The sequence below is a fragment of the Solea solea genome, chromosome 8 (genome assembly GCF_958295425.1).
Source record: "Solea solea chromosome 8, fSolSol10.1, whole genome shotgun sequence".
NCBI classification, from domain to species: domain Eukaryota; kingdom Metazoa; phylum Chordata; class Actinopteri; order Pleuronectiformes; family Soleidae; genus Solea; species Solea solea.
Genome location: NC_081141.1, coordinates 28,036,718 through 28,060,216, shown reverse-complemented (window position 1 = coordinate 28,060,216; position 23,499 = coordinate 28,036,718). Strand labels below are relative to the sequence as shown.

General features: G+C 41.2%; 1 protein-coding gene across 1 annotated transcript in view; it reads right to left on the bottom strand.

The window, feature by feature from the left end:
- The window catches only part of LOC131463853 (tetratricopeptide repeat protein 28-like), a 236,221-nt gene that overhangs the window by 81,421 nt on the left and 131,301 nt on the right, over positions 1-23,499 (bottom strand). Inside the window, 1 exon segment of the mRNA XM_058635908.1 lies at positions 2,471-2,618. Coding sequence (XP_058491891.1) covers positions 2,471-2,618 — 148 coding nt within the window.

Sequence of the window (23,499 nt, the reverse complement as noted above, 5' to 3'; positions counted from 1 at the left end):
GTAAAATTGGAGACCTTTGGAAACCATGACGGTTCCAGAACTCTAACTTTACTGGTTCTTATCCGCTAAATCTTCGAATTTATTTTAAGACGTTAAATCTTGTCTTACATTCGTTTGTCATACGTAAAACTTTCTAAAACTTAGAAAACAACCGCACGTTTTCAGGTGTGATCGGGTCATGTCCACATTTAGGAGGGTATTTTTTGAAAACTTGTACTTCTCCAACTTCTTCTATTTGACAAGTTGTGCAATGGCGTTGGACTGAGCCAAACTCGGGCTAGTGTTAGCATTAGCAAACTGGACCTTTAACATGCTTACACATCCATATTTGGTGCGTTCAATTAACATCAGAATTTGGAACTGGGAGCGTTGACAGGGGTTTCATTTGAGACGTATCTTGGACAAACCATAGTTTGTTATCCACTTGTATTGCTAACAATGGCTATTTGCACACACAAAAAGCGTAGCAGCAAGTCCACAGATGGTACAGATCCAATAGTACTTTATTTATTTATCGTTTGACCGACGCATGTGGCCTTCTTGGAATCCTAAGTCAGGGTTTGTGAAATTTCCCCAACTTTCTGAGTTGGAAATCCAACTTGAGGGTGTTTTCAGTTAAAACTTCTGACTTGAGACTCGAAAAGTCGGACAATACAGAGTGGTTTTGAGTTTTTAAGTGTTTAAGTGTCATCTTCTGACTGGCCAACAAGGCTTTACACTCACAGTTACATACATTGCCCCCTGTTGACAGTTAACATTTTTGTGTTTACATGCAGATGAAGACGTTTCTGTAAACCTATGTGGACAGGATTATTATTATTTTTTTAAAAACGGTACGAGGGAAACCTCAGTTATCAAAAACACCCACCAACATGTGGACTGGGCCTCAAATTGGACGCAGATTATTTCCGACACGGCGCTGAAACGATCGTCTGGAAGCAGGTCGTTTTTTATTCGAAACCTCTCCCCTCTTTAAATGAAAACATAGTAGTATGAGTGTAGCTAAAGTAGGACAGTGGGATGACTCAGCCTGTGTTGGCAGTCAGTGTCATCCACATCTGAGGCTCGTTAAATCCTCTACACTCATCATATGAAGTAGAAAAAAAAATCAAAGTTACCAGGTTTTGTATTGAGGCTCATTAGTCTCACGTTGACTCATGGACCACCAGGTCAATGCAGTTTGCTGATACAACACATGATAATGAATAACACGCACGTTTTTAGAAACATCCGTGGCTCTGATACGTTTTATTTAAAGAGCCACTTAGCTTTGGTGGGGGGGGGGGATTGTAACCCAGAGGGGCAGATGCAGACAATAGCATTAGTGCTGGATGCTCATTAAGATAACGGGGGCTATCTGTGTGTGTGATCGTCCCAACTGACAATAAGATTATGCTGAAGCTGCAGGCGTCAGGCCTCGGAGAGCGGAGGTAAGTGCTTGACACCGGCGGTCAGTCACGGAGACAAAGAGAGAGCGACGGATAGAGAACGGACAGCCTGCTCTGCCGGGGTTAAAAAGTGACAGCTAAAGTCACCCCGACACACTTATTGACTGACTGAGCACGAGGATTATCTACGAGACAGGCTTTTAAGTAGAGGTAGGTCCTCCGAACACGAGGAGACAACACACGGGCTCCCCATTCAATTTGTGCATAAAAAATAAAAAAAAATGGATGCAAAATCTTGAAATGATCACATTTAAGAATGAGAGGGTACAAAAGTTGGTGAATCGATCGAATAAGTGCAAGATTCAGCAAATAAAGGGTGAGGTTGAGGAATTATCTGACCTTGTGAAGAATGTGTGAAGTGACGAGTAAACAACAACATTCCTGCACTTGTGCACCTGACGCACCTACTGTTCACTAATTACCAATATTTCCTTGACAACAGACACTGTAAACCACAGACTGTACTGTAAATAAAAGATAGAATGTCTTCCAGTTTCCTCCTGAAGCCAACCAGATAATAGAAAATATTATCTTCAGCCACCAGGGGGCAACTCCAATGGTCACTAAAAGTATTCAGTTTGAGTTGAAGTCTATGGGACTATGATTTATAGCAAGTAAATGGTCTAAATCACTAGTTTCTGTCTTCTTAGATATTTTAATGGTGTCAATTTGCATTTACTGGGACAAATTAAATACGCCCTTGAGTACAGTATGTTTGTATAAGTTGTGTGATTGCTTTAAAATAAGAATTGTAAGGTTTTCGTAGCCTTAGAAGAAATCTTTAAGGCAAAAGGCCTTGCTGCCATTTTGTGTTGCCGTGTTTCGACAGCGCCTCTAGTGGACAAACCAGCAAAAAATAACAACTTCCTCTCCAATGTGTCCATAAATGTTCTTGGACAGCTTTGGGAAAAGGGAGCAGTCCTCATTCTACCTCAGGAGTCCTACCATCTACAGTCTCGCCAGTAGATGTCACTAATTCTCACACCCAGACGCACAAATACACAAACAGGTGAATTCCTTACCTCGCAGTGGCGACTTCATGGCGGCCTCGACCATCCCCACCAGTAACTGCAGGCTCTTGGGGTCTTGAGCCAGCCCAGAGGCGAAGGCGGCCAGTGCGTCGGCATGGCGACCAAGGTACTGAAGGGCAACACCCTGTCGGAAGTATGCCTGCAGAGGGAGGGAGGGAGGGAGGGAGGGAGAGAGAGGCCGAGTCATCAGTGCTCCAGTGGAGTGCCGCAGCGTGAGGCTTTACACAAACACATTAACCAGACACAGTCATTTCACGCCATTTGCATTTTTTCCACATGAGTAGTTTTTCAGAACATGGCACCTCTTTCTGCTTTGTGTTCCCATAATGGTTTGATCACTGGGTTTTTTTGTACTTGTTAATTGGATTATAAGTTTTACATAAACGCTCGTGTAACACCCCGGACTGGGTGCTTTCTCAGGAGCAACGGTGGCTTTTAACGACTCGAAATATGTATTTTATTTCTCCCCCCCCCCCCACACACTCTCTCGCTCTCTCTCTGTGTTTGCTGCAGAAGTGAACTGCACACAAGGAGAGCGCTGGGATTTCTCTTTGGCTGTGTGAGGAGAAAAGAGAAGAGAGAGACGACTTATTCAAGTCTTACTGCAGGAGAATCAAAGAACACACATGATCAGGCATTGGAAGATGTGAAAATGTCCTTCACAATTACAGTCAATGAAATTCAGAATAATATAGCTATAATAGATTTGTACATGTGAAAAGGAGTCGTAAATGTATTTATTCTGCATGAATTCACTATTTTATGATTTATTTCAAAGTAATTTATATTTGGTACATAAGCATGGATAATTTACTAATGTACATAACCAAAATTATGTGGGAATTAATAAAGAATGATTACAAAATGTGACAAAAACATGTTCAAAAATAATTGTAATATTCCAAAACTGTCCTAATACCTTACCAACGTTACTAAGAAAATGTCTTATTTTACCAAAATATGTTCCAAAAACTTGTACTGTCACAAACGCGTGACTAAGGATACGTAGTACGTAATAAAATAATTATAACTCGTGAGTTCCTGGAATGACAAGAAATATGGATGCTCCCCCTAGTGGCAAATCAAGACGGAGAGCATTTCCGAAATACATTTTAATGACTTTTCTCCACTGACATTCACTGTGATCAACTTCTAGTTAAGTTCTGTTTATTGCGATTAGAGATGGCGCGATACCACTTTTCCGTGTCCAATAGCGATATCACAAACACGAGCATCTACAGATACCGATATCAGACTGATACAGGTCATTTTAGACCTTTTAAACTAACATCTGTGGTCGCCATATGAAGCTATTTCAAAGACATAATAAAACAGCCCAGAACCAGTGACAGCATCTTAGACTGAACAGCCATTTTTGGATGATTCCGCACCAATGATATTTCCTATTTGTGCTGCATGATATTTTCTTCCATTCCTACCCATAAATACTTCAGACTACAGTCTGTTAGTCGGGAGAGAAAAGCAGTGGAGCAGCACCAGGGCTTGTTTGGTGTTTTGGATTTGTGACTGTGCTCCAATCTGACATTAATTAAACTTAATTGACCTCCAGTCGTTTATTCACAGAGCAGAGAAAGTCGCGAGCAAAAGTAATTCACTAAAACCAAGATTTAGAGTGAATGTGACTGTATCTGTCTTTGTGTGAGAGACCAACATGTTTTGGAACATTCCTCTGATTGAAAGCTAAAACAGACGCAGTCCCCAGAATCCAAAGTCCCATCAATAACAGTTCTTTCTTTCTTCACTTCGTGTGTTTGGACACTACAGGGAAAAAAAAACCCAGGATGTTTTATCCAGGCAAGTTTGTGACTCAGTATGTTTGTGCCTAAAGCCCTGATCAGACAATAATCCGGTGAGTTGTTAAACCAGACTCTGGTCCAGTCAGAACTGGAGCCGACTCATTATTCGCCATCCAAAAAAAAAAAAAAAAGCTAAGTCGAAGCAAAACTGCGTCTCAGAATAGACGATTAGAGCAGAAAATGAGGGCTCAGCGCGAGTGTGAGGCGGAGGAACGACATTTAAACTGTTTTTCTGTGTGGGATTAAGCAAAAGTTCCCGCCGTGGTCGTGCGGTGACCTCGCCGGGTCGCCGCGGCCACTCCACGCCCACAACTTCCAAAAGTGACACGAGAGCTAATTTGCCATTAGCATCCAACACGCCTTTTCATTCATTAGCCCTCTCTGTTAGCGGCGCCGGCAACGAGAGGAGGCGGGGAGGGATTAAGGAAAATGAGACATGACATTGAATTTATAGAGACCAGTAATTAATTTTGCTTCCCGCCGTATAAACCCCCCCGCCGCCCCTCCTCCCCGCCTCCCTTGCCGACTCCCAACCTCTCCAGACCTGCTGCCCCCCCCCCTTCTCTTGCATCACAACTCTATTGAAAATGACGAGGACAGAGATTAGATTCAAAGCATTAACCTTTGTTCGAACACTGTTATTATATAAAGGAAGTGCAGGCCGAGGGTCTCTGCTCAATATTAATTGCATCTCGGAGCGGTGGAGTTAGAGCGGGACACGCCGGCGAGAGTGGAGCTGCCCACAAACGTTTCACCCAGGGGAACAAAAGACATTTAAAAGCATTTCTGCTTTTGATTAGATTTAGTCCACAATATGAGAGCAATCCCAGAGGTCTTTCTTTCTTTCTTTCTTTCTTTCCAGACTGAACTGACCAGCAAAAAGCAGACGAATAAATCGATATCAATAGTTGTTGGTTCTTGTAGAACTGTGAGGATGACTGTGCTTCTTTCCCATCCAGTAGGGGGCAGGGTTTTCTGTTTAAGCTGTGGGACGATATAAAAATATCCAAAATAATTCATGATTTGTGATATTATTGCAATGACTGGGACAAAAAAACAAAAAAACAACTGCAGGTCAGAAACATCGCAGATAGGATACGTATTTTTTGTGAATTAAGAAGAATTAACCTAATAAGATCAGGTTAATTGATCCTCTTGATAATAAGTAAAGAGGAAGCTCCACTGACATGAAATATACATTTTTTTTTCTTCATTCACGAAAATCACAATGAAAGAAATTCACCACGATTAACTTTTATCAAGATGAGCGATAATAATCGTATATCGTCCCCTCACTAGACTGAAGTAGAGCTATCAGCGTTACCTTCAGTTGAGTTTCTATCCGCGTTGGGATGGGGATGATGCAGCGATGTTAGCAGCAGCACAAACATGCTCTACACCGCCTCATATTTACAAACTGTTGTTTATATCTGTTGTTTTTTTTTCCCTTTATGGTTGCTAGTACTACTGTTTACTCACAACTTTATTTTTGAACATGTTAAAAGTTGCTATGTTTCAGCTGAATTTAGCAAAATTAGCCCCACAAAACACTTACAAGGGGTAAAATGTGAAGCTAGCTAGCTTTAGCAAAGCTAATCTATTTATCATCTTCCTGACTATCGGTTGCTATCTATATAGCTAAGTAGCTAGCCTATCTATGCTGTGTAAGCTAGGTAGCGTTCTAGATAGATAAATGTATAATGTGCTATCTATATAGCTAAGTAGCTAGCCTATCTATGCTGCGTAAGCTAGGTAGCGTTCTAGATAGATAAATGTATAATGTGTTATCTACCTATCTATCTATCTATCTATCTATCTATCTATGTATCTCAGTTATGAAGTGGAAATGCTAGCAAAGTGCAGTGGCATTTTCTGATTCTTAACCGTTCTAAAGTGAAGTTAGTGTTTAATTCAACATTGCCAGAGGTCAAAATGCTGGTTTGTCCATAATTATTTAAACGTCAATACTAACCAAAGCTGAACCAGCACCAGTTTAATACCACTTCTCAATACCAATCCCTGCCCTCCAAACCAAAAAGAACGAAAAGAAATGTTCTTTTCTTCTTTTCTTTTACTCCATTGTGTCCTTCATTAAGCAGACAGACGAGGCTGTGGGGACAGAGTATATTAAAATACTGCAAACGCATACTCCAGACTTAATGCATGAACAAAAATGACAGAAGCAATGTGCCGTACAGCACTATAGGGGTGTTTTCTCCTTCCATTAATCTCCCATTGCCTTCATAACACGTCATATACGGCTGCACACACACACACACACACACACACAATATAACCCCAGCTTTTGCATAATCCAATACGTCAACTCAACCAGTGACAACTCATAAAACAGAGGTTTCCTTTGAATTTACATTATATTACATTAAATTAGTTCTAATTCAATGCTAACAGTGATTGGCTGGAGATAAACCAGGACTGGCATATTTAAGTAAAAGCATGTCAAACACAGGGGAAATAACCAAACAGTGCACCAGTGGGTTGGATATGCTATTAGTGCTAATTTTACCCTTCTAAGAAAACATTTTAAAAAGGATCTTTTCTATGAACTACAAATACATCATAATACAACTAAGGACAGAGATAGAACGGTTTCTCTCTGGGAAAATTTAATCCACAACTACATTTGCAGACAGCTGTTTTATGACATCGCATGATGAGACCTAATTACTGCATAAAACCCACATACTCTGCTGTTGTGTGGCATCTTTATTTATTTATTTTTGCGTTATCTTTTGCGACAGTGACAGATACTCTGGCAATTACCCACACATGGTATAGTTTTCTTCTTGTTTTCATGTTTTTATTGTGTTGTGGGGGTTTTTATACTCTTTATTTTCATCCTTGTGGAGGAATAAAACCTGATATTCCACTAATTGGTTGCTTTGGACGTATATGTATGTTGACGACGTTAGAATTTTTTTTATATATATTTATAAAATTTTTAAAAAGAGATAAAAATAAGGATATAGAATAAATTCTATATATCTGTATTGGTAGAAGTTCAAGGTTGTGATATAGGGGTGCGTCAAAATATTGATTTGGTGATATATCGATATTATATCTATATCGTGACATGAGACATTTATGTTGAAAATTAAGCCATATTTAACACACGTAAATATCCTTTCTTTAACATTAAAAAGCCAAAGAAATAAAGCAGCTATCATCTGAAGTTAGAGTGTATTTACAGAGTACACAAAGCACCTAAAAAGAAGACTTTTCATGATTCCATGAATGCATCTCCTATATCAACATATAGCCTAAAATATCCAGATAGTATTTAAAAGCCACATCAGAAACAGAAATATACATTTGATTTATATCGTGTAATACTGTATATCGGTATTAAATTGCATAAAAAGTATATTATGAGTCCTAGTTTTGTGCCGTGTTATCAGAGTATATCATACACAACTATGTACGTGGTACAAGCCAGTGCTTATGATTCAGCCACAACAGGAGGCATATTAGATAATAAGTCACAGAAGTCGTCTGATGAGAAATGCATCCGTTAGGCGTCTTGTTCGACACGTCACCCACAGACCGAGGTGTTCTCATCATGTGTTTTGCCTGGAACGCTACACCCAGGCTAAATTATTAAAACGTCCTGCATCGTCTGTTTAACGCAGCAGCATTATGCTGAAACAGAGGGATGAAGGTGTGTCGTTCTCACCAGTGGGTAAATCCTCTCCTGAGTGTGTGTGTGTGTGTGTGTGAGAGAGAGAGAGAGAGAGAGAGAGAGAGAGAGAGAGAGAGAGGCTCCAAAAAGACATACGATTAAGAGAGAGGATAAAAGCTTTCTTTGTTTCTCGAGCGCTTTTAATATTTCATGAATGCTTGTTTGATGTCGCTTTAAATATTCATGTTTTTTTTTACGCTTAGGAGGACGGGCGGAAACGATGCCAAAAAGAAAGACTTATTCACTGCGTTATACTGTCATACACACTGTGGGGACACAACACACACACACACACACACACACATCGCAGTTACATAAACTCTCTTTACGGCTGAGTCACAGAAGCCGCTGCATCAACTGCATCTATATTTCTATATTTCTAGCAGCTTGTACTTTTACTCCACTACATTTCCTCTAAATACCTTTGTTACTCGTTACGACCAAATAAAAGCCGATCATCCAGAATCAGTAGGACGGGAGTTAGCAGTTCTGCTGGCCCGGTTGCACTTACTAGACATAAATAATCTCGAGAAACTGGACACGAAAAACTAACTTGAACATGAAACATGAACATTTCTCTTCTTCAGTCGCTGCAGCTGAACAGAAAGATGAAGTCTGCTTTCCTGTTAGCAGATTAATGATTGAGCACATGTCCTTCAGTTCACTGTGGCACTGCAGGGGAGCTCTGGACCCCGGGGGAGCATGTCTGTGTTTGCACTTGTCTACCGTCGTTCAAGATCTGGGCCTAACAGGCTTAAAGGAAGGAATTGGCTTGAAATACATTTCAGCTCCTGCATTTGCTGTTACACCTATAATGGAATATGGAAGGAGGACGAGAGAGATTGACGGGAGTGTGATTTGGCACACGGTGATGAGGACGTACAGCTCATGACTGCTTAGCGCTGCGCATTGTCTCATTTCCCATCTAAGTCAAGGTCCCCAGACGGCGCCGCCACACACACACTGAATGTAGTGATTCCAACACAAAATGTCTGCTAAATAATGCAAAAGCTATTTGTTTACTTCATCCTGGATCTGTCATTTTCAGCTGAAAATCAAATCACGAGTTCATTTGCAAATGCTTTGTATGAATGGCACTCGAGCCGAGAAGCGGCTCAGGCAATCGGGTTATTTACAAGCTGTTGAAGCCGTTTTTTTTCCTGCGACACAGTCTGAGTTGTAAAATCCCGACCGCAATAATGTGTCTCTAAACAAACAACAGAAGTCCTCTCCCACAACGACGGCACACTGTCATTGAACCAAACGCTCCAGCTGTGCTCCAGTAGCCTGAGGCCCTGTGCAGCTCGCTGCGCCCCCGTCGCTGATCAACAATAATAGAGATGCTCTCAAATGTGGAAATCAATAAAAGCGGCTTAATCTTCTTTTTTAGAAAAGAAGATTCTATAGCATGCTTGGACATAGGGACAGCCTCCGCAGATGGATTCCGGTCCCCCACAGGGCAGCTGGTGCCAGCATGACAACCCTGAACAGAACCCCCCGCTGATGACATAATGGAACCCAAATCAGACCATCAAACAGGGACAGCGGGCTGCAAATACACCGCACATGCACACAAACACAAACCCAGGGAAAATACATCAATAACTCCCTCAACTGAACCACCCATCTGTCTCCAGCAAACATGGTACTGTTTGAAATCAGCCTTCCAAACACACTGATGGTGCGACACAAACAAAGGGATTTTTTTTTTTTTGCTCTTCTTCCCTCCGTTTCTTGGCTTTTTAAGTATAAAGTTTTTGTTGGATTGGTTACCACGGTGACACAGTAACGTGTCCCAAGCATCTCCAACGTTTTTCAAGGTGACACGGAAGATTTCGCAGGGCGCACGGAATGTCAACGGCTTAATTGAATATCCAGGGATAACTGTCAGTCATGACAAATTAGCTGAGAAAACGGGGAAAAAAATAAAAAAGTGGAATGGAATGATTGCTGCTTTGGCCCCTTCTGCCCTTCAACTTGACAAGCTAAAAGCCACAGAGCAGCACAATGGAGTCGACACTCGATTAAATCTATTTTTTGACGCCGCGTCCATGAGTTGCGATCCATCTTCAAGTGTCTCCCCGCAGGTGCAGATCTTTCTCCCCCAGGACTTGAGAAGGTCTGAGGTCGCTACAAGCGTTCAGCCTCGGGCCGAACATCAACCTCTGGCCCCTCAGGGTCACGGGGACAGAATCACGACACAGCTGTCTGTCTATTACCATCTCCCCAATCTAATAAGACCAAAGCCTAAACCAGCAAGTAGCCCTGACCTGCATCGATCAAGGACGGGTTCATCTGAGTGTATGTGTTGTGTCAGTGAGGGGGAAAAAAAACAGTGACAGCCTCATTTTTCCTCAAAGGGAGTGAAGGATTTATGCATTAATCCAGCCGATCGATGGAAAACGCTGCCTTTTCAGGACTTTGTTTGGTCCTACGTGCCGACTTTAAGGGCCTTTTGTACAACACGCCCCGTCAAGTCAACAGCAATTTTATGTAAAGCCACATCAAAGACGCGTGTTGGGGCACTTATGCAAGTCAAATTGAGGCAAGTTACAATGTGCATGTAGGTAGACGCAGTAAAACATTTATGATCCATTGATGTATTCCTCCCTGAGGGAACGGTAGACTCTTGGTGATTGCTGTTCAATCCAAAGCCCTTAATTAGCCCATTAGATTAGGAGTCTTTAATGAGAGCAAATTAAAGCGATCATTCTTTGTAGAGCCGGCAATTTAAGGGTAAATGTTTCATTATTCACTGAGCGGTGACAATAAAAACCCAGGTTGCTCTCGGTATAGAGGCATCAGACCCAGAGACGACGTCGGGCGAGGAATCGATTAGCGAACTCGTATCAAACTGCCGGCCGGCCGGCGCAGGACTTCAGATTGAAAAAGGTCATCGTCAGGTGTGCGGAATCAATGTTGAGCACTCTGTATTCACTGCGTCTCACGTTATCTGGCTGGGGGGAGGGCTTAACGCTTTCTAAAAACAATTACCAAAAGACAAAGAGAGCCTTCAATAAAAGAAGGTCAGGGCTTGTGATCGGGGAGGTGTCATGTGGTGCTCATCTGTTGTGACAGTCGAGGGGGAAAGAGAAGGAGGATAAAAAACAGATATTGTTCCTTTATCACAAACAGATGAAACAGCAACAATAGTGGCAAGCTGTGCGGCTGTGCCGTCACAATAAACTGTTTGGCAGAGGGAATTCAATTTTCTTCCACTTACACGCACGTCCAGCAAAAGTGACGCTTCTCACAAAAGGAAACAGACCGATGCAAAACGACAAAGCAGCAGATAAAAATGGCAAGACGCTTGTATCTCATTCCACATATTTATTCCAGTGTTAAAGAAAGCCGTGTCACACTCCACCACTGTGATTTATGGCACGGATTGTCACATGGATGCGGCTCGCATACTCACATTCTTATTTGCATCTTAAGAGTGTGAGAGATGTGAGGCTCAGAGGGTCAGGGTGCTAAACAGATTTCCATGCCCTCCCCTCTCGACTGGATCCCTGGGCTTGGTATTGCGCACAAACGCCACAGCCACAGCCACAAGGGCCGACTCTCAATTAAATTAGGCATTAATTACTTAAAGGAGCTTAAATCAATCATGGCCAGATGGTGAACTCCCCCAAAAAAGAGAGTAAACTCCAGGCTGGAGAAGTGATTTTTCATCCACACCAGTCAAGATGTGGCCATACATTAGCAAATAGCTACCAGGCTAAGAGTTTGTAAGTCTTTCATTTGCTGGAAGTTGTTCAACCAACATTTTAAATATAGACATGTGTCCGTTACATGCAAACCATGGTCAAATGAGTTCACCCAACAGCTGTTTTTTTAGATCTCGTGTCGCCCGGTGACACTGCACACAGACGGAGGCTACAGCAACTGCACTGTGCTAGTAACACAAGACGACAGCAAACAGGTTGAATTTTGACTAAAAATAGAAAGAAAATTGATTCTACTTCTCAATAAACCTGCCGTTCAGCAGTTTGATGGGCTGAACACTTCTTGGCCCCGCCCTCTCCCAGGCTGCCGCTGTATACACACACGTTTGCTCAATCAGGTCTGATAGTTTTGTTTGACGGAGCCTTTTTTCAAAAAAAATCACATCACTATTTCAAATTATGAAACAATGTAGTGTACCATCTAGTGGTTAACATGTGTAACTGCAATGTCCATGTGGTGAAATATGTGTGTCCGAGAATGTTTCTAAAAAGTCTTTTCCATTTATTTTCTATGGCAGACATTTTTGGCCGCTAACACCAAATGTGTGACAAAAGTTGGATAAATCACTCAGACTTTAATGAAAGTGGGGATCAGCAATTATATTGGTTCACATGTTTAGTGTGGAGGATATCACAAGTTTTGAGGCAATAAAATAAAATTTCTTTTGGTAAATTTGTAAAATTGATTTAATTTTATAAGATTAGAGGTAGATGTGGTGGATCCAAAAATAATTGACATTCAATGCCAAAAATAAGCTCTTGTATAAATAAAACCACAAATCAAGGTATTTCAGATGGTTTCAAATTTAAAATGCCTTCATTTATTTCGGGATTAATGCATTAACAAAAATACCGTTTTGGCTGTTGGCTTCATCTGTGGGTAGAGACGACACTGGTGGAAGTTCGACAAATCATCTGCTCTCACTGAAACTAAGTTGTAATTATTTGAAGCCAGTAGCAGCTAATATGGCAATAAGCTGCCCGGATCATGTGAGTCCCTCATGTGCGAAGCCCCACAGTGACGACATGAGTCGGCTACTTGGCCCTGGTTCTTCACTCCTCTGGCCCGAGGCACTACAACCTCCTCCATCTTCATTTGTACTCCCTTAATTGGCTTTGACAGTAAACTCAAGCGAGCCTGAAAAATACACTCTTCAGAGCAAACACTGGCTGAGAGACACGTGTTGTCAACATGGGGAAAATCAAGCATTCGCCATTAACCAGTACAATGGGTAGTCACGGCCGACTTAGCCCTCTCTCAGCACCTCTTCAAAACATGACACTCAGAGCTTCACATCTCACATGTTGCTGTCTCCTCGAGTGATGGATTGAGTTTCTAATAGGAAACCGAGGCTGTTTGGATTAAAAAAACAACAACATTCCGATAAGATCTGTAAACCCTTAACATCATTTAAAGGTTTTCTGAGCACATAAACTGTTGCTGTGACCAGAATGTAAGTGAGTGCTGTACTTACGTCAGCTGTGTGGACGTAGTTTATAGAAAAGAAGAAGAAGAAAAACTGAAACGTTTTAGTGAAAAGCAGCAGCAGCATTAAAACTGATTCATGTTTATTTTACAGGTTTTGAAACGGTTGGTCGTGGCATCAGCACAAGTATGTTATTAACAGGTTTGTGTTGTGAAAGAGGCAAAAATCATTGTTGTAATTGGTTGTAGGTCTATAGAATTGCATGTTGAGCTACATCTGTTGGTCACATCTCTTGAAAATGGGAGGTGACTACACCCTTTAGCCAGGCTAGGACCAGAACCAAATACTCAAATGGCATTGGCCAAAAAATCTCAAGCTCGAACATCTATTATGTGATGCCCTATTCCCTCAGCGATGGAATCCAAAAACCTTTGACAACATCACTGTCTGATTTTCCTGATGGGCCAAGAGGGCATCCAAAAAGTCAACCCCCAAATTTGGGTGCCCTCTGCTGGGTAATTAGGTAGATCTGGTAATTATGCACTTCTAGGTTGTATATCTTGAACTAACATTAGTTTTTTTTAAAGGTTTGACTTCAAAGGAAACTTAGTAGATTCTCAACGTTGTGATATTGCAGTGGAATCAGGCCGTTCTTAATTTAGAGGAATGCAAATTTGAAATACGCCCAGCCCTTACTGCCATGTTCTCATGGAGAAACAAAGACAACCCAGGCGCTCCACCATCAGACCATCACACATGTAGACACAGCTCCTTGTCAAGTGTCAACACTCGTGTTTGGTTCGTTAGGTTGCTCTGGCCTCGCTGGGTAGTTGCTTCATCAAAGCAGCAGCAGCAGCAGCAGCACAAGACTCGACTCTCTCTGACAGTGCCGCTTCTCCGGCGCTGCCCTGCAATACTTCAAAAGCCACGCGGTCAGAGCCCTAATGAAAAGCGTGGCAGGATCCCTGCTGCTTTTGATTTCTGCTGGTAAGGAGTCATACATGACTGAGTAAAGGCGAGCTGGATCCCAGATAAAGCGCTGAGAGGCTGAGAGAGTTAAAGAGAGACCAGGACAGGGTGAAGAAAGACAACAGGGTTGTTGCCTAAAGGGAAAGACACTTTGTACTTTGACTGAGGAGGAGGAGGAGGGAGGAGGTGGAGAGACAGAGAGAGATGAAGGTTAGCACATGATGAAGACGCCTCGTGTTTTTCCTCTGTTGTGTACAAAACATGTTTATTGATGAACTTATCACCACTTTCATCGTGAACATGTGAGCAATTTGCTTAAGTGCATCTTAAAAGAGCCACGTACGTGGACCTTCCCTGGGCTTTGTTTTTCATTTCTACTTTGGGTAAACACTTGGAAACTATGAAAAAAAGATAGATGCATGGATTTATTGATTTATTCATTCATTCATTTTCTGCTGCTTTAATATCCACATAAGGGTCACAGGGGGAGCAGGAGCCAATCCCAGCTGATTGTCATGCCCTTCACAGTGAGAACTGGATCCGAACTGTTGACTTTGTTGATGTAAGGCAACAATGCTAACCACTGCAGCAGCACGTGTCCCCTGATTCATTCAATCAACAATTAGTTTAGATCAATTATGCTCAAACAGAGATGTTTGAACATTTGCCATATGGCTGGGATTTGTTAGATTTGTTAGTTTTCTTAGAGCCAGTATCAGAAAATTCACAAAATGTTGACTTTTTCACATTTTTTATCTATGCTGAACACACTTTTTGGGAACCCTAAACTGCTATTATTGGAAAACTAAATCTCAAAACAAGGCGGGTCTTGCATTTTTGTTTTTACAACCAATACACAACTTTGGGAAAACGATCATCGCCCCAACTCTTCGATCTCAATCTTCGATGTTGCCGTCATCTTTTTCCTGTGTTTGGAGTTTATATTTCAGTGGCAGTGTTACATAAAGATACGTAAAGCCTAGGTCCTGACAACTCGTCAATTTGTGCTATAGCTAATTCAATTCAATTCAATTCAAAAAACTTTACTTATACCCAAGGGGGCAATTCAAGGCACATAGAGCAGTTGTCAACATACACAGTAGTGTAAGTGGACTGCTTAGTTAAAGAGTCCAAATAAAGGACGTTTTCCCCTGATATACCAAATAATTAGAAGACGGACTTGACGAATGGCTTCCCAGCAGATCTTTATTGCCTCTGACCTGTTTCTCCCTCACATCCCTCAGAGCGGCGGCCGCGTCCATACCCACGGTGGCGTCGCCACTCCCGTGCACGCGGAGATCTCCCCAGCGATTACCAGATAAATGCACTTCAATTCACAACACATGCGGCCAGGGTTTATATATAGACCCCGCTAATTCCCCCTCGGCCACGCTGCGATATCAACTCCATGCTGCACCAATTTAAGTGTGTGATGAGTCCCACGTGAAACAGGGCTCCTCTACTTATCATATATATGACATGCTCCGGCACAGTGCAGGGCCGGGGGAAAATATCACGGGGTGAGAAGAGAGAGAGAGAGAAAAGAAAAAAAAGAAAAAGAAGAAGCTTATAGTTGGAGCACTGAGGATTTTTCATTATTAATGAAGGGAGTGATTTCACGGCTGCTTTCCCACTGAGAATTATTGGTCAGTCCAAGACGAGTGCTGTTTTCACACGTCACAAACACAAAGGGAGGAACAAACTACTGTAATATACCATCAAAATATTAGCTAACATAAGGATGAGAAGAGAGGAGCAGTTTCTAACATTTATGTTTTACATGGGAAAATAACATAGAACATTTACACTGCAGTCTTTGCGATTTGCTAATAGCATTGTTTGAAATTGCGATTTTTTTTAGTTGAAAACTGTGACATTAACAACCGATAATTACGATAATTTGACAAACCTAACTACAAATTGTTCAGTTAAGAGATTATGTTCTGTAACTAGCGACATGCTTGGTCGTCAATTACAACTATAATAGAGGACATAACAGAAATATATCACATGTTAGCACAGATCGTACAATTCAATTTAGACTATTGATATGTGTAAGTCATTTAAAAAAGGACACAGTTTTCTATGTCAGTGTAAATCATAGATGTTGGAAACTATTTATATTTATTTTAGTTTTCAGATCAGATCACAACAGCCATACGAAGAATCAGAAAAATCGCAAATTGATGATTTTTTCCCTTACATCACTCAGTGGAGATGTAACGCGAGATTTAATATTCATTTAATATTATAATTGTGGCAGTTACTGCAGTTACAGATGAGTTACGTACGTATACGTAGTTACATATATTCAGCTGTTTGTTTTGTTCAGGATATTAAATTTTCTCTAATATTTATACATTTTGAAACTTTCTCTACCAGAAAACAGGAAAACAATAGTTGTGAATCACTGATTCCACATGCCAATTGGAGATAGTGACCAAAAAAAACGTTAATAAAGAACAGGGAAAGAATTACAGCATTTTCTTGGGCGATACCCAGATATTCGGCACGAAAATTCATAAAAATCCTCAGTCAAAAAACATTTTTTTATCACCAACATCACTAGTTATGTCACGTCACTGTTGCAGCCCGACAACACACACTTTGGCAACAAGTGCCCTCTATTTTGGTCTCCTATCCTCGCCGTTAAACTCCCATAATAAGGTTAATTGGCAGAATTTGACTCAAAGGAAGGTGTCTGCCTCTGATAACACCGAGCGTGGCCGTGTAACACATCTGCACACTCTGCGGCGCGAGCTCATTAAACAGCGAGTTTCCCTCAGCGTTCTCTGGCCGTCACCGTGCATCATTAAGTGTGTTCCGCCTGCTAATCACGTTAGCCGCGTTTCCCCCCGCTTTGATATGCATCTCTGCGGTCGTCCACATACGACACGAGGCAAACAGGTGACTTTTAGCAGCAGCAGCAGCATCCGGCGCCCCAAGTCTGTGGAGGTCCTTCATATATTTAGAAAACACCATTCTAATTGAGTCTCCTCTGGCAACATGAAAGCAAAGGCGCCAGCGGAAAACACAAACACGGACATGTACACACTCACAGGAAGCCAAGTCGAGACACTGGCTCACAGCGATGAGTCATACCCTGGGTGCCAACAATCAATGGGGCTCGCAGCAACCAGCTGGCTGTAGTAGCAGAACGTATTAATTTTCCCATTTAGGAACAAACATATACTAGAAAAACAGATTAATGGTGTTTGATCAGCTTTGGCAGGGCCGTGGCAATTTGTGTGCACGAATGGCATTTTTGGTTTGTGTATGAGAACACGTGACAGCAGCGGGGTTCATAAGAGCCATCTTATAAACGTGTTCAGTCGCATTATTATTATGATGAAAGTAGTGCCTAGGAGACATTAAACATACACTTTCTTTATTGCTGTCATTTTCACTGAGTGTTTTGTGTTCAAAACAACCTTTTGTTCAGATGTATACAGTTTGGCTGCAGCAACTATTAATTAAAACATGTTTTCAGATTTTTGCTGCTTCTTAAAAGTAAATATTCCCTGGTTTATTTGCTTAATAGGAGAAATAACATCATTAAAAGTGAATAATTCAGGTTTGTGGACAAAACAAGATGTTGTTTTTTTGGTTTGAAAAACACTCGCTGACACTTTTCAACATTTAATGAACCAAACGATTACTCGATTAATTGATAATTATTATGAAAATAACATAATTTACAATACTATATGCACAAAAATGACAATAACATCATTTATGTTACACTTATTCAAAATTTGCTGCTTAACGGCGGGGAATCAGTAAATGCTAGCTTGAAAAGCAGATTGTTAGCATGACAATGCTGCAGCTGCGTCGTTGTTGTTGTTGTTTACTAAGTCACAATAATTATGCTCAATAGTTTGACATTACTTAGTTGATTTAGTGAAAACACATGATATTAAATGGTAGTTTTAAAAAAATAATAATAAACTAAGTACTAGAAATCCCACAAAAGACTAACAAATGCTAACGTTTCTGCAGCTGCTGCTGCTAGCAAACCTTAGTTTCATACCACTGGTTCGTCTTTAGTCACTTATTATCCATAAGCATCAATATTATATATATTTATGTTACTTATTCAAACATTTGCTTCTGAGTGGCTGTGAATCAGTAAACGCTGGATTAAAAAGTGGATCGTTAGCATGAATGCTAACGTTTCTGCTGCTGCTGCTGCTAGCGAACTTTAATTCCATACGATGGATCTGGACAAACACGGGCGCGTTTGCTTTGTTAAAGAGAGGAAAGGTAAAGGAAAAGTTTAAAAACAGAGCAAATAGACGGAGGTTAAAAGGCCAACGTGGACACAGAGGACATTTATTCACATGCATGCGCTGAAGACAGTCATCCGTTTTCATCGAAATGAACGATAAACGAGGCAAAACTGGGCTAAGATTTCTCCTTCCTTCACCTTCACTTTGCTCTGAGTGAAACGGAGGTGTTAAATTTCTCCGCTGCAGGCGACTCACACCTCTTTAATACCAAAATAACACTCGCGCGATTACACCCTTCCTCTTCCTCTTCCTCTCCCGCCGCACAAATCATTTATTTCCTCCGTACAGCGGGAGGAAGCGCTTTAGCAGCAACGCCGCGTCCTTGGAACTCATATTGCATCCATCATATTTTAATTGCTTATACAAGCACATTTTAATTGAAAGTTGAAAAAATAAAAATGTTTGTGTTGTTATCGCATTAGACTCGAGACGACTGTGATTGTACAGATTCTATATCCTCAGTGGTTTTCCTCTCCTGTAGCTACTTATCAAGCTGTCACACTTAGTCCACCATAATTAGGGTTTATTGTGTTCTGGCTCTTGTTGTTGTTGTTGTTGCTGTTGTTGTTGCTGTTGTTGTTGCTGTACATATGAAAGAAAGCCGAGAGGAGAAATAATCTCAGGCTTCATCTAAATATGTTAGAGAGTATATTTTCATTAAAAAAATGTCATTTATTGATGAAAATGACACAAATATTGTTAAATACTAAAACATCAACAGTTTTCAGCTTAAAAACATCATATATTGTAAAAAGTAGAGTAAATAATTGATTATTTTAGGATGTTCAGAGCTGCAATTACAGCTGATAAGACCTGATCATGGAAGTCAGTGTGGGTAACTACGTTGTTTTATTATTATTTTTTCACTTAACCTTTATTTAATTCGGAATAATACAAGTTAGGGCACGGAAATAACAATAAATACACTCAATACAATAAAAAATACCATTAAAATTTACAAAAAAATCACATAATCAGCCATTTTTTGCAAGGTCTAGGTCAGTGTTTATGACAAAATTCTCTTTCACCATTTCTCTTTACACCACACTATCTCCCCCTCCTCCCCCTCCTCGTCCTCACTCTTCACTCTGCAGTGATAACAGCAGCAAGAGCCCAGAAGCACAATAATGTCACAATCCGGATCAATAACAGGATCGTAATCCCACAGTAATCCCACAGTGTTATGGGACTGGCTGTCACTGGTAAAATGGGAAAATTGGAGATGAAATAGTGAAAGTGTGAAAATAAAGACCGGAAGGTCAGCGCGGGAGAAGACTCGGGTCACGACGTTCTCGTGTCGTATTTATGTCCCTAATCCTGAGAGGTGGACACGGGAAAAAAACATGGCCGACGCTGTGAGAAGCCGCCGCGAGGCGCGGACGCCAATAGAAACAGAAGCGTGGAATACTGAATCCTCCACTCGTGCTAATGATCACCCCGAGCAGAGTGCAGAGTGTCGTCCTCAACAGCACTTTGCAAATCACCAAACCTGCAAATTCAAATTAGCACATCGTCCGTGGCCTTTCACTGTGGTGCAACAGCTCCAGGACACAGACGTGGATAATAAGAAGAGCCGGGATTATCGCCGGACGAAAGCCTGAAACACTGGTGACCTGCAGGCCTGAAACCAGCTTCAGTCAGTCACCCAAAAAACTGACAAAAATCAATCAAATGTCTTTGTTTGATCAATCAAATGTTACAAAATGTTCTTCCTTTGTGATATGACGCAAAGAAAACTGAAAATATTCACATTTACGATTAATTTAGTGATCAGTGATCATCACTATATCAGTGAGATAGTTCATATAATTTCAAAATAAAAGTGTTTCCTTAAATATGGAACAATATAAAAAAAGAAGAAGAAACAAAATACACATTCTTATCTTTTCTTAACTTATCTAAAATAAACTTATCTGAATTTACCTTATCTTAACATATTTTAACGTATCTAAACTTATCTCATCTGAACTTTCCTTACTTTATTAAACTTAACTTATCTCAACTTCACTATCTGAACTTATCTCATTAAACTTATCTTAATTTAACTATTTGAACTTATCTTATCTTAACTTATCTAAACTTATCTTAACTTAGCTTGTCTTATCTTATTAAACTTAACTTATCTTAACTATCTGAAATTATCTTAACTTATGTGAAATAAGTTAAGATGCCCTGGATGTGGCCCCTGTACCCCAGATTTGACACCTTTTGCCAGGGATGGATTTTGTCAATTGCTGGACTGACACACTGTGTGTGTGTGTGTGGGTGTGTGTGTTTCAGGTATTACTCATGTTGTGGGGACCTCAATCTGCTCACACAGTCACATGATGAGGACTTGTGAAGACATAATTTAAGGGTTAAGTTAAGATTAAGCTTAGACCAGTACTAGTTACGGTTAAGGGTTAAGTCTCCAGGAAACAAATGTAAGTCATTGAATCTCCTTGTATTTATATGTTTGTGGGGACAGTTTGACCATGAGAGGACATTTTGTCTGGGTTCCACAACTTTAAAGGGCTTTTTAAGGGTTAAGAGCTGGTTTTAAGGGTTATGGTAAGGTTAAAGGGTTAGGCACTTGGTTGTGACGGTCGTGTCCTCGTTAAGATATAAAAACAACTGTGTGTGTGTGTGAGACGTTCCATTACTTAAGTACAAACCTGATATTGAAGCACATTATATCACACTTAGTGAGGTAATGATAAAAGATGAGTGTGTACTGTCACACTCTCACGTCCTCTCCACTCGATGCTCTGTTCACACGCAGCGTCTTTAAATGTCAACACTTTTCTGTTTTTTTACTCAAAGACCAGACTTTTCTTTTGGAAAAAGATGGAGCTGGAGAATTTAGCGACAACACATTTTCTTCCACTGTTTCCTAACACTGTCCTTCCTGTATCATTTATCACGCTGTGGCATTAAGATAACATCCTGCACTGAGCCGCAGTCATCGTCGTCTGCTGCTGCTCCATGAATAAACTTTCTAATATCAGCCGGTGGAGGATCATTATGCACCAAGACCACGCTGAGCTTCCTTTTAAGTGTTTTCTCTCATGGGCGAAAAGAAAAAACTCCACAAACGACTGAAGGATTAAACATCCTGTTTTAAACATTCTCTCCCTCTGGAGACAGAGACAGAGACAGAGTCAGAGACAGAGACAGACAGAGTCAGAGACAGAGTCAGAGACAGAGACAGAGACAGAGACAGAGACAGACAGAGTCAGAGACAGAGACAGAGACAGACAGAGACAGAGACAGAGACAGACAGAGTCAGAGACAGAGACAGAGTCAGAGTCAGAGTCAGAGACAGAGTCAGAGACAGAGTCAGAGACAGAGACAGAGACAGAGACCGAGTCAGAGACAGAGTCAGAGACAGACAGAGTCAGAGTCAGAGTCAGAGACAGAGTCAGAGACAGAGACAGAGACAGAGACAGAGTCAGAGTCAGAGTCAGAGTCAGAGACAGAGACAGAGACAGAGACCGAGTCAGAGACAGAGTCAGAGACAGACAGAGTCAGAGTCAGAGACAGAGTCAGAGACAGAGACAGAGACAGAGACAGAGACAGAGTCAGAGTCAGAGTCAGAGACAGAGTCAGAGACAGACAGAGTCAGAGTCAGAGACAGAGACAGAGACAGAGACAGAGTCAGAGACAGAGACAGAGTCAGAGTCAGAGTCAGAGACAGAGACAGAGACCGAGTCAGAGACAGAGTCAGAGACAGACAGAGTCAGAGTCAGAGACAGAGACAGAGACAGAGTCAGAGACAGAGACAGAGTCAGAGTCAGAGACAGAGTCAGAGACAGAGACAGAGACAGAGACAGAGTCAGAGACAGACAGAGTCAGAGACAGAGACAGAGTCAGAGACAGAGACAGAGACAGAGACAGAGTCAGAGACAGAGACAGAGACAGAGACAGAGTCAGAGACAGAGACAGACAGAGTCAGAGACAGAGACAGAGACAGAGACAGAGTCAGAGACAGACAGAGTCAGAGACAGAGACAGAAAGAATGGGATATAAATCCAGATTTTGATGACTGCCTCCTCAGGCTGACTTGAATGTGGCCAAAAACAGATGATGGTAATAAAAATGTCCAGTTTCAGTCAGTCGATAGAGATAATTGCTGCAATAAATGTCAGATAATTAAAGATTGATTTTTTTTTTGCTCCTGAGTGGAAGTTAATTGTGGCTTTAAATTTCTTTACGGCCGGGAAAAACAAACGCTTTTCAAAAAACACACGTGCATTTTTAACAAATCTGAGGTGAAAAATTCAAAAGCAATTACGTGTGTAATAAGTTAAAGTGTTTGTACGAGGCATAAGCTTTTTGTTTTATTGCTGTTTAGGAAAATGACAAGGCAATAAAGAAAGAAAGAAAGTGGAAAGAGAGCAGAGCTTCACTGAGGCCTCAATACATGGATATTTACACATACACACACACTGACTCTGTGCTTAAGATGGCGTCTATTAATAATCTACAATCTACAGATAAAAAGACTTCAAATCTATTTATAGTTCCAAAATCTACAAAAACACATGAGAAAAAACTGTTTTAAACGGCAAAATGTTGGTTAAAATCTTAATGAATGAAGTTCATTCAAACTAAGAGCAAATCGTCTCACAACTGGAGGATTGGGGGTTCAATTCCCGGCTCCAGTAGTCTACACTTAACCCCCACGTGGCTATGACAGTCTGGACTGTGGGAGGAAACTGAAGAACCTGCACAGAAAGGCCCAGTATTCAGACCGAGTCAGGAACCCGCATCTTGTTACTGCAAGGCAACGGCGCCAACCGCTCCCCCACTGTGTCCTAATTTCAATATTATTAATATTGTTCCATAAACGGCTCATGTTTTCATCGTCTTTCCGTGTCATGTTTGCCACCAGTGTTGGAACACCAGGTGATAATGACATGAAACACAAGGTCACACAGTTTCACCACTTAATGCAAACACCAGCGAAAGCAGAGTTTAACAGCAGCAGCAGCACTGTGTCGCTGCTCATTCAGCAAAACCCAGTCACTTCACCTCGGTGTCACTCTGAAATGTGTAAAGTCCAATTAAAAGACCTGCGTTTGCACGTGTGTCACACTGGCAGCTGCTCC